The 15,702-nt window shown below is 57.4% G+C and overlaps 6 protein-coding genes across 6 annotated transcripts; 3 read left to right on the plus strand and 3 right to left on the minus strand.

Annotated features, from left to right (window-relative positions):
* Positions 1-15: 15 nt before the first annotated feature.
* PLT2-3 (putative polyol transporter 2) lies at positions 16-2,221 on the minus strand (the record flags this gene model as incomplete). Its single annotated transcript, XM_032023548.1, has 4 exons — positions 16-1,313; positions 1,369-1,698; positions 1,761-2,039; positions 2,095-2,221. The coding sequence occupies 4 exons, from the start codon at positions 2,219-2,221 to the stop codon at positions 16-18; spliced, it is 2,034 nt and encodes a 677-aa protein (XP_031891670.1).
* A 1,875-nt stretch (positions 2,222-4,096) lies between these two features.
* On the plus strand, positions 4,097-6,489 carry psmD10 (26S proteasome non-ATPase regulatory subunit 10; the record flags this gene model as incomplete). The annotated part of the gene is made up of 2 exons (XM_032023559.1): positions 4,097-4,524; positions 4,584-6,489. 2 exons carry the CDS (start codon positions 4,097-4,099, stop codon positions 6,487-6,489), a joined length of 2,334 nt encoding a protein of 777 aa, XP_031891669.1.
* Positions 6,490-7,089: 600 nt separating this feature from the next.
* Positions 7,090-11,395, plus strand: ski3 (Superkiller protein 3; the record flags this gene model as incomplete). The annotated part of the gene is made up of 2 exons (XM_032023570.1): positions 7,090-7,208; positions 7,270-11,395. 2 exons carry the CDS (start codon positions 7,090-7,092, stop codon positions 11,393-11,395), a joined length of 4,245 nt encoding a protein of 1,414 aa, XP_031891668.1.
* Positions 11,396-11,609: 214 nt separating this feature from the next.
* Positions 11,610-12,338, minus strand: rmi1 (RecQ-mediated genome instability protein 1; the record flags this gene model as incomplete). Its single annotated transcript, XM_032023582.1, has 1 exon — positions 11,610-12,338. The coding sequence occupies one exon, from the start codon at positions 12,336-12,338 to the stop codon at positions 11,610-11,612; it is 729 nt and encodes a 242-aa protein (XP_031891663.1).
* A 445-nt stretch (positions 12,339-12,783) lies between these two features.
* CGGC5_v008116 (Vacuolar protein sorting-associated protein 51-like protein) lies at positions 12,784-13,794 on the plus strand (the record flags this gene model as incomplete). Its single annotated transcript, XM_032023594.1, has 2 exons — positions 12,784-13,296; positions 13,387-13,794. The coding sequence occupies 2 exons, from the start codon at positions 12,784-12,786 to the stop codon at positions 13,792-13,794; spliced, it is 921 nt and encodes a 306-aa protein (XP_031891662.1).
* A 262-nt stretch (positions 13,795-14,056) lies between these two features.
* CGGC5_v008117 (Protein NIF3-like protein) lies at positions 14,057-15,077 on the minus strand (the record flags this gene model as incomplete). The annotated part of the gene is made up of 3 exons (XM_032023606.1): positions 14,057-14,730; positions 14,781-14,956; positions 15,010-15,077. 3 exons carry the CDS (start codon positions 15,075-15,077, stop codon positions 14,057-14,059), a joined length of 918 nt encoding a protein of 305 aa, XP_031891954.1.
* Positions 15,078-15,702: the final 625 nt, after the last annotated feature.

The raw sequence follows: 15,702 nt of genomic DNA on the forward strand, positions 1-15,702 counted from the left end.
CTATCTGCTCCCATCTCAAGCGTGAATACTGCTCCTGTCGGTATCACTGCTATACCTCTGCCCAACCCCGAACGTCCCTCCCCCAGGACTCGGCTCAGGAGAGCCCCATATCAGATCGGTGTACAAGCTCGGCTTGATGTCATGCCTCCTGAGGAAGTAATGCTTGATGAACCACGGCAGGTATTCGGCGACCTGGTGGCGCATGAATTTGTGCTTCGATACCGCAAACACCAAGTCCAAGTCCTCAAGGCTTCGTCGCTTGGTCTCCTCTAACAGCAGAAAAACCAGAACCAACGCAACGATATTGAGCCCCGCAAACAGGTAAAGCGCGCCGTCATCGTCCAGCCCTGAGTTGATGCTCGGAAAGAAGATGGACAAGAGGCCCGCAAAGCCGAGGTTGACCGCGATGGCGAACGCAGCGCCGGCTTCGCGGTGCGAGAGGGGGAAACTTTCCGACGCGTAGGTGAACGGGATCGGGCCGAGGCCAGGCGAGTAAGCCGCCGCGAAGAGGAGGAGGAAGAGAGCCACGACGCCGATCTGAGCAGTGTCATCCTTGATGTTGAACGCCACGCCCGCGAGGAGCATGAAGAGCGCCATTATTGGCAGCGTGAGCAAGAGCCATTTCCTGCGCCCGAGAGTGTCGATCGTCCGGATGGCGGGGAGCCCAAAGACGAAGTTCACGGCCCCGTACCCGAGACTGAAGTACATGGCAGCCCGGTCGTCCTGACCGGCGCGGCTGAATAGCGTTCCGCTATAGAAGGCCAATACGTTGATGCCGCACAGCTGCTGGGCTAGCGAGACCGTTGAGCTGCTGATCAGCGCGTTGCGCAGGCGTCTCTCGAGGAAAAGCTGCTTGTACTGGCGCAAGAAGCCAGCCATTGTCTTGATAAAACCAGGGATCATGCCCGGCTCGGCGGTCTTGCTCGACATTTCCTCTTGCTCGATTGACTTGTGGACGAGGTAGATGTCCCGGAGGGCCTGCAACTCCGTATTCCTCAACTTCCTGAGAATCTGGTATGCCCGTTGCGGGTTGTAGCGGGGACTCGACACGCGCATCAGGTAACGCGGGCTCTCGTCACAGAAGAAAATGACCAGGAGAAGGAGTGCGAGTGCAGGTACGAGAGGGGCGGCGACCATGAGTTGAAACGTGAGCCTCTTGTTATCGGATACATCGAATATCAGGTTGAATGCGAGCCCGATCATGCTGCCTGCTGCCACCCACAGCTGCCAGGCGAGGATGGACGTACCTCGCCAGAAACCGACGGCAGTTTCACTGGCGAGGATCGGGGTACTGACTGCCTTCAGTCCCATGCCTTGAACAACCATTAGCCCCAGTGCAGGTGTCTTGGGAGCAAACGGGGAGCTTACCAATGCCGTTGACAAGACGAATAGCAAACAGCTCCTGCCAGGTATGAGCAAATGCAGAACCCAGTGAGCTCGCAAAGATCAAAATAGCGGCGACAATCATTCCACCTTTACGACCCAGATAGTGATTTACGGGCAGTGCCAACGGACAGCCGAGTACTGCGGCGAATAGGAATGGTGACGAGTTGGCAGCCCCTAGCTTCCAATCATCTGGCCGGACGTCGAATCTGTTTCCGCTCACAATCTCGTCGTTTGACTCCAGAGACTGTGTCATGTTCAAACCGAACTCGTTGGCGTATAGAGATGCGCCGTTTAGAGATGCTTGAACATGGCCTGCGATACAATAAGCTTACACTCCGGGTCATGATCGCGGGATTGTCAAAGAGTCATCTTACCTTGGAGGAATGCCGCAAGAGAGACGGTGATGATAATAGTCCACATGCCCCTCTCGCTGAAAGGAACATCACGCTCCCGCCTCAGCGCACGCTTCTCCTCCGCCGTCAACTGGACCGGCAGATCTTTGCCTGCGCCCGGGAAGGTGTTTCGCGCGACTTCATCGTACAATTTGATATCCTTTGCCACGCGAGCAGCCCGAAGCAAGGCAGTCGTGTCGACCGTCAGCCGTTCAGCGAACGACTTTACGTCTGCTTCAAGCTGTTCATCCGTGTAGTGGGCTTTTCCCTCACAGTCAGCACGCAATTGCGAACATCAGATAGCATCCTAACTGACCAAGCGGGTTCTCAATCACTGCACGATCGTTAATCTGTCGTCGCCTCGCCTGGGCCTGGGCCGTCGGCCGTTCGCGGCCCGAGTACGACTCGGCGTGCCCCAGCGTGTCCATCGATGTCAATTCCATCTTGATGATCAGGCTACTTCCCTGCTCGCGTGAGGCGAATCACCTTCAGAGAGGAACCATGTGGGAAAGAAGACCTCGAACGTAGGGCTGAAGTGTCCCAGAAGGCCAAACACCAATCCCGGATCATAATTGAAGGGCGACCCGGGACGTTCAGTCCATTTAAGGCCCTCCCGCCCATCGTGCCACATAAGGCTTCGCGAAATGGCACGAACCATGGTCCTAGAATCCAAGACCCCCAGCACATCCCGCCGCCCCGCGGGAGCGAGGGAGAGGTCCGATAAGTACACTTCCACGTCTAGGAAAGGGAAAATGAGACCCTGGCTTGGCCAACGTTTTCCTCTTCCCCCGTGTGTGGGCAGGCTGTGCAGCAGCAGAAAGAACTGCGCTTCCAATGTGTCGCGCGCACCATGCATGAGGCCGTCACCCAAGTGAATCCTTCCGGGCTCAGCCAACGACGAGACAAGTACCGGTGAACTCGCATACTCCTCATGCGGAGTAGTGAGCACCGTAAGGGAGGAAGAAGCGGGGAGAGAGGTTGGAGTCCTGGTTGCCTTAAAAAAAGTCCTGGCAATTCCTATGCAGGGCTGGCTGGGCCGCCATAGGTGGCGAAGCCGATCCTTTCCAATCTCCCTTGTCACACCCTCCAAGAACCCTCTTTCGAGTGCGAGAGCTGCATGTCTGACTTCAGCTGCCCATGCCGTGACATTGCTTTCCATTGCGCTGGGAAGTGGCACGTCCACTTCTCTCCACACCGAGAATGGATTTGGGGGAGACAAGGCTCTGGGTTCCTGACCGGACGTGGTGTGGGAGAGACCTCCCATGTCAAGCGAGATGGCTCATATCGGAGCCTCGTTTCGGACACAAACAAACGCCTCTCTTTTCTCGAGATGGAAGGCTTCCCGTGGTTATTTCCTACACCGATGGATGCAAGAAGAAAAAGGTCAGCCAGACGGCTAATGCACCACGAACAGGCAGCACTTGCGGGTGGCTTACCCCCGCGAGCCAATGGCCATGTCCAGCTCGCATGTGTCGTTGTCTTGCAGGGCTGCAGATCACACACGCCTGCTGTTGTCATGATGAGCAAACATTCAAGACTCAACCGAGTGCTCAAATCGTCCCGTGTCTCCGCTGCGCCACGCGGGTGCGGCCCCGACTCCAACTTTCCACTTGGCAGAGTCGGGGACGGGTTGACGGGATGAACTGGAGGTTGGACTGGACTTCAACCCCCCTGCAAAGACGGCGGCGCTAACCCCGGTCTCCAATGAAATACCCCGCGGGGATGCCCACCGACTGGAGATGAGATGGTGCCCGAGAAAGGAAGCTCAGACAAACGGATTCGAAGTATTGCATCTCGGACTCGAAACTGAGCCACCGACAGTTAGCTGGCCAGTGCCAGGGCTCGCGTGGGTGTTTTTATTGTACTCGGTGAGGAAATCCCAAGGCGACCAACTGTTACACACACCGCAGCGGTTGCCTGCTGTGCGCTCGTGATGGCCGCTGATGTGGCCATGCCCCCCATATTCCCAAGGAAGAGTGCACCGTGTGTGTGTCTCGGGGGGTGACTAAACACGGGTCATAACCTGTCGATCGCGGGGGAGGACAGGGGGTCCGGCATCGATGGTGAGGGTCTGGAATAAAACTCCTTCATCGCTATTATCGACCGCAAGTTCTGACACATCATCGTTTGGCCCGTCTCGTGTTCCCCACGTCAGACTTGGACTTTCTCACAAGCTGCATAACATGTGCCTGAACAAACGCTCGAGGCCAGCGTCAACTGATTCCCGCGAAATACTGGGGCGCGGCTGCGTCCCGAACGACTGACCCGTCGACCAACAGCTCGATATCCAATACAAGGCTTGAAGGCACACCGACACGATGGACCCCATCAGCATTTCGGCCTTCACCATGACGCTTGTCGGCGTGGCCGGCAAGATCGTCGAGGGGACCGCAAAGTTCGTGGAGGAGACGAAAATGATTGACTCTAGCATTCGCGACTTCCACGAGACGATCCGAAATCTGTATGCAGCACTACGGAACGTCGCCCGGATCCTGGACCAACACCCGACACAGCTTCCTTTCGAAAGGGAACACCACCAAGATATTTACCGGATCTTGAAGTCGTGCAGCGGAGCGCTTGAGAGGTTGAGGTCGGCGCTGCCAGAGCTGGCCCAGAACTCCGGCCCCATCGCGAGGGCGCGCGCCAGTTTCACCGCGACGCTGAAGCAGAGTGTCATTCGAGATCTCGTGTCGCACATCACGTCGTATACCCAGGTTCTTCAACTGAGTCTGATAACTCTGTCTCTGTAAGTAAATCAAAAGTCCCCGCGAGTTCTCCGAGCATATCAGTGCTAACAGTAACCAGCGGCTCCGTCCGGAACCAGCAAAAGTCGCAGGACCAAGTCCACATTGAGATCAGAAAGCTGACCGATGCCATTCGTTCTGCCAACCTCGTTTCGAAGTTGACCAGCGTCCATCGGCGACCATCGATGGAATGGGACGATGACGATGGAACCCGGGTAGAGGATTCTCTGTCGGTGACGAAGGAGATCCAAGCCTGGCGCATGTCAGCAGACGAGGTCGCAGCGGCAGTGACGCTCCACGATGTTGGCCACGACATCGGCCGGGACCCATCTCTGCATTCCTTCAGCGGTTCCTTCACCAAACTGCCGACTGCAAAGGACCTTGGCTCAAGGGAGTCCCTCAGCGATGTCGAGTCCGATGATTGGGACCCGGAACCCGAGCGCAAGGACGGTCCAAGCAAGGAAATCCTAAAGCATCAGTACGAGGCCAACCAGGATATCGTGAATCAGCTGGTGAAATGCGGCATCTTTCTTCGAGCGTCGCTGTACCAGAAAAGGGGCATCGAACTCCGCGAGCAGCTCAGCAAACCGGGATACGACGACGCGTTCAAGTTCTCGGAACAAGCGGCTATGAAGGAGCGCCTCGCCGAGATCCTGCTGTACTGTGAGACCGAGGACGAGACGGCCGAGGCAAAGGTGATTCTCCAAAAGCTGCTGCAGGAGGAAGTCAAGCAACCCGAGAACGAGCGGGATGACGAGCGTAGGAGCAGGCTCTACCATGACCTCGGGAGCCTTTACATCAAGCTGGGGAACTTGAGGCAGGCAAAGACGTTCCTAAGCCGCGCTCTTGAGGGGAGAAAGAATCAGGCCCCCATGCCGGTCAACCTGGTATTGGATACTGCCAACCTATACATCAAGGCCTTGCAACTCGCCGAGGCTTATGATGAAGCTCGCGGGGTGAAAAACTGGGTCGACACGGATGTCATCCCGCTTACCAGTCGACCAGCCTCGCCCCCCGCTTCAGACACAACACCGGGTCCTCGACGCCCGTCGGCCATGGGAGAGCTGTCGCTGGTGTACGCTTGGTGTAGCAAGAACGGATTCGATATTGACGCACCAACTGGTTTCCACTTTGACGCTTGCGATTTTTTGACCAGCACATCGCCTCTGCACAAGGCGATCCAAGACGAGAATGTCGAGATCTTGAAGCTGATGATGGGACACGTCACCAGTCTAGAGAACGGGGGCAACGTTGGTCTCCCAACGCCGCTGCTGCTTGCCGCCTCGACAAGAAACCGCGAAAGCGTCGGCTTACTTCTTAAGCACAATGCTCGAGCGGACGTCAGGGATAGCGCGGGACAGAGCCCTCTCCACAAGTGCCAGAGCGAGTCCGGCGGCGTCAACGTTGCCCAGCTCCTCCTCGACAACACGCCCGGCCTGCTGAACCTCATCGACAACTCGGGAAAAACGGCTCTGTACATGGCGTGTGAGATGGGCAATAAGGGAATGGTGAAGGTCCTCCTGACTCGAGGGGCAGATCCAAACATCTGCCACCAGGCAAGGAGGGGGTCTGCTTCATCCGGCACGGAGAGCCCCAACATCTGCACCCCGTTGATTGCAGCAATCCAAGTAGTGGCGACCAGAAGCGCCCGAAAGATCACCGTGATAGAAATGCTACTTACCCACGGTGCGAACCCGTATCTGACGGACGCGAACGGGAGGAACGCCTTCCAGGCCGCGAACAATTCTGGGTTGGCAGGGTCGGAGATCAAGCGACTTCTGCAGCAGCATGCACAAATGCCGACGCGCAAGTCCAGCGATGCCTCTTCGTCGACAGTCTTCACGAGGTCGTCCACGTCGAGCGAGGCTATTCATGGTCCGCTGGGGCAGAGACGGGGACTGATGAGGTTTCTGACCAAGACGGACTCGAACAACTCTGGCGTCGATTCGGTCCCAGAGGGGGAGTAGGTGCACGGGATTGGAAAAGGTGATTGTGGCGGATGCGATGATTTGTGCACTTATAGATAGATACCCTTGTATGCGAGCGAAAAATGAATCGAGTTGATCTGTTAGCTTCCGTCGATACAAATGGTGTTTTCCCATCTTCGAAGTGTTGATGACAGCAGTAGCAGCGATAAACTAAGGTCCATGGCACCTACCTTAGACGGGTCGTGCGAGACGGAAGTCGGCCCCGGGCCGGAGGCCCGAATCCCGGCCCGAATCCCGTCTTTACGTAAGGATCGGCCACACCACTTGTAGCCAGGCGCGCCCGCGTTCGTAGCTAGATTAATCAAGCCACTTCACGCAGGTCGCGATGTGGAGCTTAGCGGGCGTCTTATCTTATCGGGTCGTCACAAACGCTCAAAGCGGGGCATGATGTAACAAGGGAGGCGCCGTGGCTGCTGTGGTGGGGCTTGCACTTTGTAGCGCTCACCACACATTGCACCTGGACTTGTCGTCTCACAAACAGTACCTCCTGCGAGCTCTCACCACCCTGGTCACTGGTGATGCCCCGCCATCGGAAGAAGACCTCACTTTCATGATTCACACCCTCAGTCGCCAACTACCATGTCGAGCTCCAAGGCTGCGGTGAAGGCCATTGGCGACTCTGTCAAACAGCAAAAATGGGACGACGCCATTCAGAAGGCGACTGAGTTCCTCGAGCGCGAGCCCAAGCACTACCAAGCGTACGTACCTTCTCTCCTCAAATAACAATTTCCATTGCAAGCCTGCTGACGCAATTTGCAGAAACATCTTGCTGGCCTTCGCTCTTGACAAGAAAAACCGCGTCGATGAGGCTGAGAAGGCGTACAAGACTGCCGCTGCGCAGAAGCCCAAAGAGCCCGCGGCGTGGCAGGGTCTCATCAAGCTCTACGAGAAACAGGACCGCAAGCGCATAGAGGCCTACCACCAGGCTGCGGTGAGCTTGGCAGAAATCTACCGTGATGCCGAGGACATGTACAAGTGCCAGGATGTCATCGACAAGTTTGTCGACTTTGCCAGATCACAGGGTGACACTGCCCAGTACATCGACGCCTTGAGCGTCATCCTCCCAGGAAGCCCCATCTACCCTGCACTTGAGGGCCGAGTGCCGCACCCCGCCAAGACCTACGAGACCATGGCGCAGATCATTGAGACCGACGAGAAGAAGCGCATCAACACGCTCATCGGCGAGCGCAGGACGAGGATAGGAGCGCGCTTGAACGAGGTCACGCTCGAGGTGAAGCGCGAGGTCATTGCTCAGAGCAAGCTCGAGTACATTTACCAACAGCTCATCAACTGGACAAACGATGACGAGCTCCGGCGGAGGTATGAGGAGAAGCTCCTCCAGTGGTGTTACGACCGCCTGCTGGTTGCGCCGCTTGGCCCCGAAAAGGGCTTCGCTCTTCAAGCCGTTCTGAAGCTGGCCCTGGACATGGTCATTATCAAGCACCCTTACAGACTCGCATGGGAGATTGCCATCAACTGGAAGGACGCCAAGGAGATCAAGGAGTGGGACGTCAATATGCTGAGGGACTATTGCACATTCTTCCCTGAGACCGACCTGTACAAGGTCATCACTGGCTTTTTGACCAGCAGCATCTCTCCATTCCCCAAACCGACGCCCGCCGCACTCGAGGCAGAGGAGACCGAGAGTGAAGACGACGAGGGTGGCGGTGTGTCCATGGTGCCGCTGACAGAACAGGATAGAATCCTGATGATGACGGACGGTATCACGACGTCAGACTCGTTGTTCGCTCATCGTTTGATGGGAGAGTACTACCAGCATCTAGAGGAATACGAGAGCACCGTTGAACAGATGAGAAAGTCCATGGATCTCCTGAAGTCGGAGAGGACAAAGACCGGTATGACATTCCAGAACACGAGCGATTCTTTCTCGCTATACTTGGGCACAGCTCTGGTATTCTATCAGTCTCCCAGAAACCACGGCGAAGCAAAGAGACTGTTCGAAGAGGTTCTCACACACGATCCATCATCTACCCCGGCGCTGATTGGTGTCGGTCTCATTTACGAGGAAGAGGAGGACTTTGATGATGCCATCGATTTCTTTGGGCGCGCGCTGAAGAGAGATCCTAGCAACCTCCGTGTCAAGACTGAATCTGCCTGGGTACAGGCGCTCAAGGGTGACTACGAGAAGGCCAAGCTGGAACTGGAGGCCTCCCTCCCATTGATCGAGGAGATGACGCCTCCGTCAAAGGATCTTCTTGCACAGACACAGTACCGCCTGGGGTCCTGTCTGTGGAACCTAGATTCTTCAAAGGCCGCTCGCAAGAGTCGCACAGGTGCTTACGCATACTTCCTGGATTCTCTCAAAAACAACCTCAACTTCGCACCATCGTACACAAGTCTCGGCATCTACTATGCCGACTACGCCAAAGACAAGAAGAGGGCTAGACGGTGCTTCCAAAAGGCTGTCGAGCTCTCATCTTCAGAAGTCGAGGCAGCTAAGCGCCTGGCTCAATCATTCGCTGACGAAGGTGATTGGGACAGAGTCGAGTTGGTCGCTCAGCGGGTGGTCGACTCTGGCAAGGTGAAGCCACCGCCAGGCTCGAAGAGGAAAGGCATCAGCTGGCCGTTTGCAGCACTTGGTGTTGCAGAGCTGAACAAGCAGGATTTCCACAAATCAATCGTGTCGTTCCAGTCAGCCCTTAGGATATCGCCGGAGGACTACCACTCATGGGTGGGCTTAGGAGAAAGTTACTACTCATCAGGTCGCTACATCGCCGCGACCAAGGCTATTCTTAATGCGCAGAGGCTGGAAGAAACTGCTTCCAAGGAAGTTCTTGGCGATACCTGGTTCACCAAGTACATGCTTGCTAACGTCAAGCGTGAGCTGGCCGAGTTTGACGAAGCCATTGCACTCTACCAGGAGGTCAACGATGGCCGGCCGAATGAAGATGGCGTCGCCATCGCACTTATGCAGACCATGGTTGACAACGCGCTTGATTGTGTTGAGAAGGGCCTCTTTGGCAAGTCAATTCAACTTGCTAAGGACACCATTGCTTTTGCTTCCAAGGCAGATGCGACCGTCGTCGAGACATTCAACTTTTGGAAGTCGCTTGCAGACGCGTGCTCCGTCTTTTCTGCGGTGCAAAGTAAGGCTATTGAGTTCCCTGCCGAGTCCATCATGACGCTCATCGACAGCGGCGACAAGAAGGCCTATGAAATATTTGCCGATGTAGACAATGTTGGCACCGGTGTCATTTCTGCCAAGGGTCTATTCTCTGAAGATGAGAGACTAGGCGTCGACCTGACCAGATGCATCCACGCTACGATCCTCTGCCACAAGCGAGCAATCCATGCCTCGGCCAACGATTTGCACGCGCAGGCCGTCGCGTACTACAACCTGGGCTGGGCGGAGCACCGAGCTCACATCTGTCTCCCATCAAGCATTCGGAAGAAGTCTAGTGTGTATCTCAAGACCGCTATGAAGTGCTTCAAGCGGGCCATCGAGCTCGAGGCAGGAAATTCCGACTTTTGGAACTCGCTGGGTGTCGTAACGAGCGAAATCAGCCCGGCGGTGTCCCAGCATTCCTTCGTCAGAAGCCTGCACCTCAACGAGCGAAGCCCTGCGGCGTGGACGAACCTGGGCACATTGGCCCTGCTGCAGAACGACATGCAACTTGCCAACGAGGCCTTCAACCGCGCGCAGTCGACAGATCCCGATTACGCGCATGCTTGGCTCGGTCAGGGCTTCGTTGCGCTGCTCTACGGGAAGACAAAAGAGGCGAGGGGTCTGTTTACACATGCCATGGAAATCGCGGAGTCGTCATCTGTCCTTACGAGGCGCCAGTTCTCCGTCTCCGTGTTTGACTACATCCTGACCGCGACATCCGCCAACATCTCGTCGCTCATCCAGCCCATCTTCGCGCTCGGCCAACTGAACAACTTGAAGCCGCAGGACTTGGCATACGGACATTTGTCGACTATGTTCTTAGAGCGGACGCACGACAACGTCAAGGCCGTCGAGATTCTTGAGAAGATCTGCGGCATCCTGGAGGCGGACTTCGAGGTTACGGAGTCGCCTCAAGCTCTCGCACAATTCGCTCTCGCCAAGACGGACCTGGCCAGATCGTACTTGGCTTCCGGCTCGTACGAGCAAGCCGTTGAGTGCGGTGAAATGGCGCTCCAGCTAAGCAGCGACGAGTCTGACAACGAGCTGACACAGGAGGAGCGCAAGAAGGCACGTCTCTCGGCTCACCTGACCGTCGGCCTGGCGCAATACTACAGCAAAGACATCGACGAGGCGCTTCTCTGCTTCGAGTCGGCTCTGGAGGAATCCGATGGCAATGCCGATGCCGTCTGCCTCCTTGCTCAGGTGCTCTGGGCTAACGGCTCAGAAGAGTCCCGCGAGAAGGCGCGCAACTCCCTTTTCGATGTGATTGAGAAACAGCCCGATCACGTCCAAGCCGTTCTTCTCCTCGGCGTCATTGCTGTCCTCGACAACGACGAAGAGTCCGTCGAGGCCGTCGAGGCCGTCGTCGCCGAGCTCGAGGGCCTCCGCACGAGCGATAAGATTGCAGACACGGAGCAGTCCCAGATAGGCGAGGTGCTCGGCGCCGTGGCGAAGCTCGGCGAGAACAGCACCGACGAGGATGTATTGACCCAGATCCAGACGGACATCATGCTGTACCCACATCTGCCGCACGGGTGGTCGAACCTGGCGGAATTTGGCGGCGAGGAGTACCCGGCCGAGATGGCGTTGACGGTGGCCAAGAAGGGCGTTCCGCCTCGGGGAACGCTCGAGGCGGAGGACCTGGCCAAGGCATACGCCGGCACGGGTGTTGCTGCGCATGCCCAGACGGCCATTTTCTTGGCGCCGTGGACGGTGGCCGGCTGGAACTCTTTGCGTGAGGCGGTTTCCGGGAACTAGATGTGGCGAGCGTGGCCGAATTTGTCTGAAGGCTAGATGTTAAGTCATGGGCAAATAGGGCTAGATGAAGTTGCTCATGATAGTGAAGGACGTGTCCATCAAATAGATCCAGACGGATGAATAAAACGAAAAAAAAGTTCAAAGCAAATGCATATCGTGTCTCTAGTCAAATGGGTATACCCGAACTCCAACTAATGCATCACATCCCTTCCCTCTACGGCCGATCAGCCCCGACAGCCTCCTTCAACCTCGCAATCCGCCCCTCCATCCACGCCTTCTGCCATGCGTCAACCTTTCCTCCCAACATCACACACTTCTCCGGCTCAAGCAGCACCGTGCCCCTCGCCACCACCGTCCCAGCCTTGAGCATGACCTTCTCGCCGATATTCGTAACCCCGACCCCAATCCTATCCACCCGCCTCAGCTCCATCGCATACACCTTCTGCCCCTTGCAATCCTGCAGCACAAGCCTGTGCGTCGCATTCTTCCTCTGCTGCGGCGCCGCTGCCGCCGCCTGCGTCCGCCCCGGAGCACCCTCGTCGACGTTATCGTACTCGGCCTGCTCCTCGGCCGCAGCCAGCCGCACCACGCGCCGGCCGGTGGTCATCTCGCCGCGCGCCACGGCCTCGAGCTCCTCGACCTGCTCCCAGCGCGAGAGGGCCAGGTTCTCGACGTCGAGGACCTGGCAAGGGACGTCGCGGGGCAGCGTCGTCTCCGGCGTCTGCGGGTCCGTCGCCGCGGGCGGGAATGTCACTGACGAGGAGGGATCGAGCAGGTTGGGCGTCGTGAGGTCCGAGGCGAGGAGGCGCGCTTTGGCGGTCGCGATGAGGGAGGGCAGCGGCGGGGTCGGGACGCGCGAGGTCAGGGTCGTGGTCCAGGGGACGGAGGGCGTCGGGAAGGATTGGGAGTGGAGAGCGTTGCGGATTTGTGTGGTTGCGTCCATTTTCATGCCCGATGTTTTGGTAGGAAATTTTACATTTTGATGTTGTTGGGTTTGCAGTGTTGGAAGAGAGGTTCTTGGGGAATAGCTTCAGTGGGGTAAAAAGCTGGCAGGCACTTAAGGTACCTACCTACCCCCAACTTCCCGGGCCCGGCCCCACTATAGATCTCCAAAATTAGAACCACTGCATGTGCACGCTAGCGCAGCCTCGCTGAACAGCTGAAGTCCAAGGGGCCGCTACCCCACACGAGCTCTGTCGACCTATCGCCAGCATCCCCGTCATCCTCCAGCGCAGCCTCGCGCCGCAACCGGCAACCGTCAACCATCACGAGCTTCACAGCAGCGTCTCTACGCATCACACCACCACAGCCTCAATCGGCTCCGTCCCTTCTTTATGTGCAACCTACCCCTCAACAACCGAAACTAGAAATCAAAACGGCACCCGAAAATGGCCTCAATCGCCTCCCCCCGCGAACCGCCCGCCCTCACCCGCCGCGTCTCCGCGCAGCCACACACTCCAACATCCTCAACCCGCCCCTCCCTAGACGCCCCGCGCTCCGCGACATCCTCCCCGAACCCGTCCTCCTCAGCAACCTTCGGTGCCCCCGGCACCGCGGCAGCGCCCTCCAAACGCGCCAACCGCGCCGCCCTCCGCGAGTACTACAACCTGAAAAAGGGGACGACCACCCCGTCCCTCGAAGTCACCGACGCAGACGACGTCTCCTCGGAGCGCGGCGGCGGCATTGCGGAACACAGCGAGGTCCCGCCCAGCGAGCTCGACAATGCGAGCTTCGACGCCGAGGCGTATGTGCGCAAGGCGCTGGCGGAGAACACGCTGGACGACCTGCTGAGGGTGTACACGCGCGTGCTGGGCGAGATCCGGGCGCTGGATGCGGAGAAGAAGGCGCTGGTGTACGACAATTACTCGAAGCTGATATCTGCCACGGAGACGATTCGAAAGGTGAGCATGCTCTCTCTGCCATCCTGCGCTCCTCGTTGGAGTATTGTGAACTATTGAAGATGTGGTCTTTTGCTGACGCTGAGCTTCTAGATGCGCGCGAACATGGACCCCCTGAACCCCATGGCGTCGACACTTGACCCGGCTATTGCGGGGATATATGCCCAGGCGAGCTCGATCCGCGAGGCGCTGCGCAAGACGGTGGCGCCGCCCGGGTCGCAGGAGCGCTTGGACGAGGAGGCCGCGGCGAGGCGGCGGAGGACGAGGCAGCTTGCGAAGGAGGTGCTGGGGACGCCTGAGAAGTTGCGGAAGCTGGTGAAGGATGGCAAGGTTGAGGAGGCGAGGAGCCTATGGGAAATGCCGAGGCGGTTGCTCGAGGTTTGGAAAGAGAAGGGCGTCGGTGGGACGGACGTGGTGGAGTGTCTTGAAGAGGGCGATGCGGCGTTGAGGGGCACAGGGGAGAGCAGCGTGAGGACTTCGAAGGACAGTGGAAGGTCTTGAGGGAGGCCGAGGTGCGGTTGTTTAAAGGCATAGCGAGGGTGTTGTGGCGTTAGTTGACTGCTTACTGGGCTGAAATACTTGATATAGACTAAATCGGAAGAACTGGACGATACAGCAGGGGATTTGCACATCTCACATCACCCATATCCGGTGGTAGAATACCTTTGCATTGCTATAGGAATCGTTTCCCCGCAAAAATTCATAATCTCTTCACTTTTTTCTAGACCTGCTTCTCCTTTATGTGAATCCCTGACCCCGCCTCTTACAACTCCGAAATGTCAATAATGTCAAACGGATCCCGGTCCGCCTCGCTCACAAATACCTGCACACCCGCCTCCTTACTCTTCAACTCGCCCTCCAGCAGGGGCTTCATCACCTCCGTCAGGTACCCCCTCTCCGAGTTGCTGTGGAACACCGTCACGACCGTCTTGCCTTCCTGCACGGCCTTGAGCGCGTTGTGGTGGCTCATCTCACCCGTGACGATGACGTCTGCGCGCGCGCCCTTGACGACGTCCCACCCGCTGCCGGCACACACGGCGACGGCATCGACGCGCGCCGTCGACACCCGCTTCGGGTCCGGGCTCGCGACCATGACGCGGCGCATGCCGACGCGCTCGGCCACGCGGCGGATGATGGCCGCGAGGGACTCGGGCTGGCGGAAGGTGCAGAGCAGGCCGTAGCCGGTGCCCTCGAAACCGGCGGGGGTGGAGGAGATTGGGGTGACGACGGTGCGCTCGGAGGGCGCGGCGGTGGTGGAGGAGGTGGCGGGGCCGCCGGAGACGATGTCGCCGAGCCAGGTGTTGAGGCCGTTGGGGGCGGCATCGACGGCGGTGTGCGGGCAGTAGACTGCGATTCCGTGGGCGGCGAGCAGGAGGAGGGTTGCTTGTTGCGGGTCGTTTGTGGTGATTGACTTGAGGCCGGAGAAGATGAAGGGGTCTGGGAGGATGGTTAGATTTGGTGGTGGATGGGAGATTCGTGAGACGTACGGTAGCTGACGATGACGCTGGCGTTCTTCTGGATTGCTTCCTCAGCGACGGCGTAGGTGAGGTCGTTTGTGAGGAGGACGACGGGGGATTTGGGTTGGCGGGAAGCCGGGGTCTCGATGTTACCGAGGAGAAGACCAACGTTGTCCCAGCGTCTGTCTGCGAGCTCTTCGGGGTAGCTGTGGCGGTTGTGAGTGTGAGATGTATGAATGAGGGGGGTGCGGGGTCTTACTGCTTTCTCATAGCATCCACGACCAGGCTGGTGAAGCTAGGGGAGGAGTACTTGTTGCTGGCGGCCATTTTGAGAACGTCTTGTGCTTGTTGCAGGCGGATACTTGTTGTGAAGTGAGCTCGAGGGACGTGTGTTGTTGAAGGGAGACGAATTCGAGGTGTGAACGTTGCCCCGCAAACTCGTCGACTTATATGCGCTGATGCCCTTGGAAGCTTGGTACTCATGTGAGGGATGGTGCTGCCAAGGCTAGTGAGCATAGTGTGATGAGAAGCATATGGGTATCTGAACACACTCTTCCAATTGACGAAATTGACCTTCCTGACAGTTTTTCGAAGTCGTGGCGGTCGTATGAAGCTGTTTCTATGAGATGTCGAAGCCGAATTCAAAGGTTGTTTGTGCCCCTGTTACATGCATATCGATACCGAGCGGCGATTAGTCATTGGAGCTCTGACGTAAGCCCCGGAGAACTGCAATCCACCTCCACGTCATTCGTGCCAGCTCTTCAATCTCATATCCTGCATCACTGCTCATCACCTTCATCAACTTGCTCTCATGTTATCATTGATTTTCAACCATATGAGATGCTTCAGGCGGTTGTTTGACCCCGAAGGACCATCTAGCGCGAAATTTGTGCTTGTCCTGCCAACCTGGCTAGCGAAGAGAGAAGCCCCACCTTGGCGTCTTCGTTGATGA

This window comes from Colletotrichum fructicola (assembly GCF_000319635.2).
Source record: "Colletotrichum fructicola Nara gc5 chromosome Unknown KSG_Nara_v1_contig04, whole genome shotgun sequence".
NCBI classification, from domain to species: Eukaryota; Fungi; Ascomycota; class Sordariomycetes; order Glomerellales; family Glomerellaceae; genus Colletotrichum; species Colletotrichum fructicola.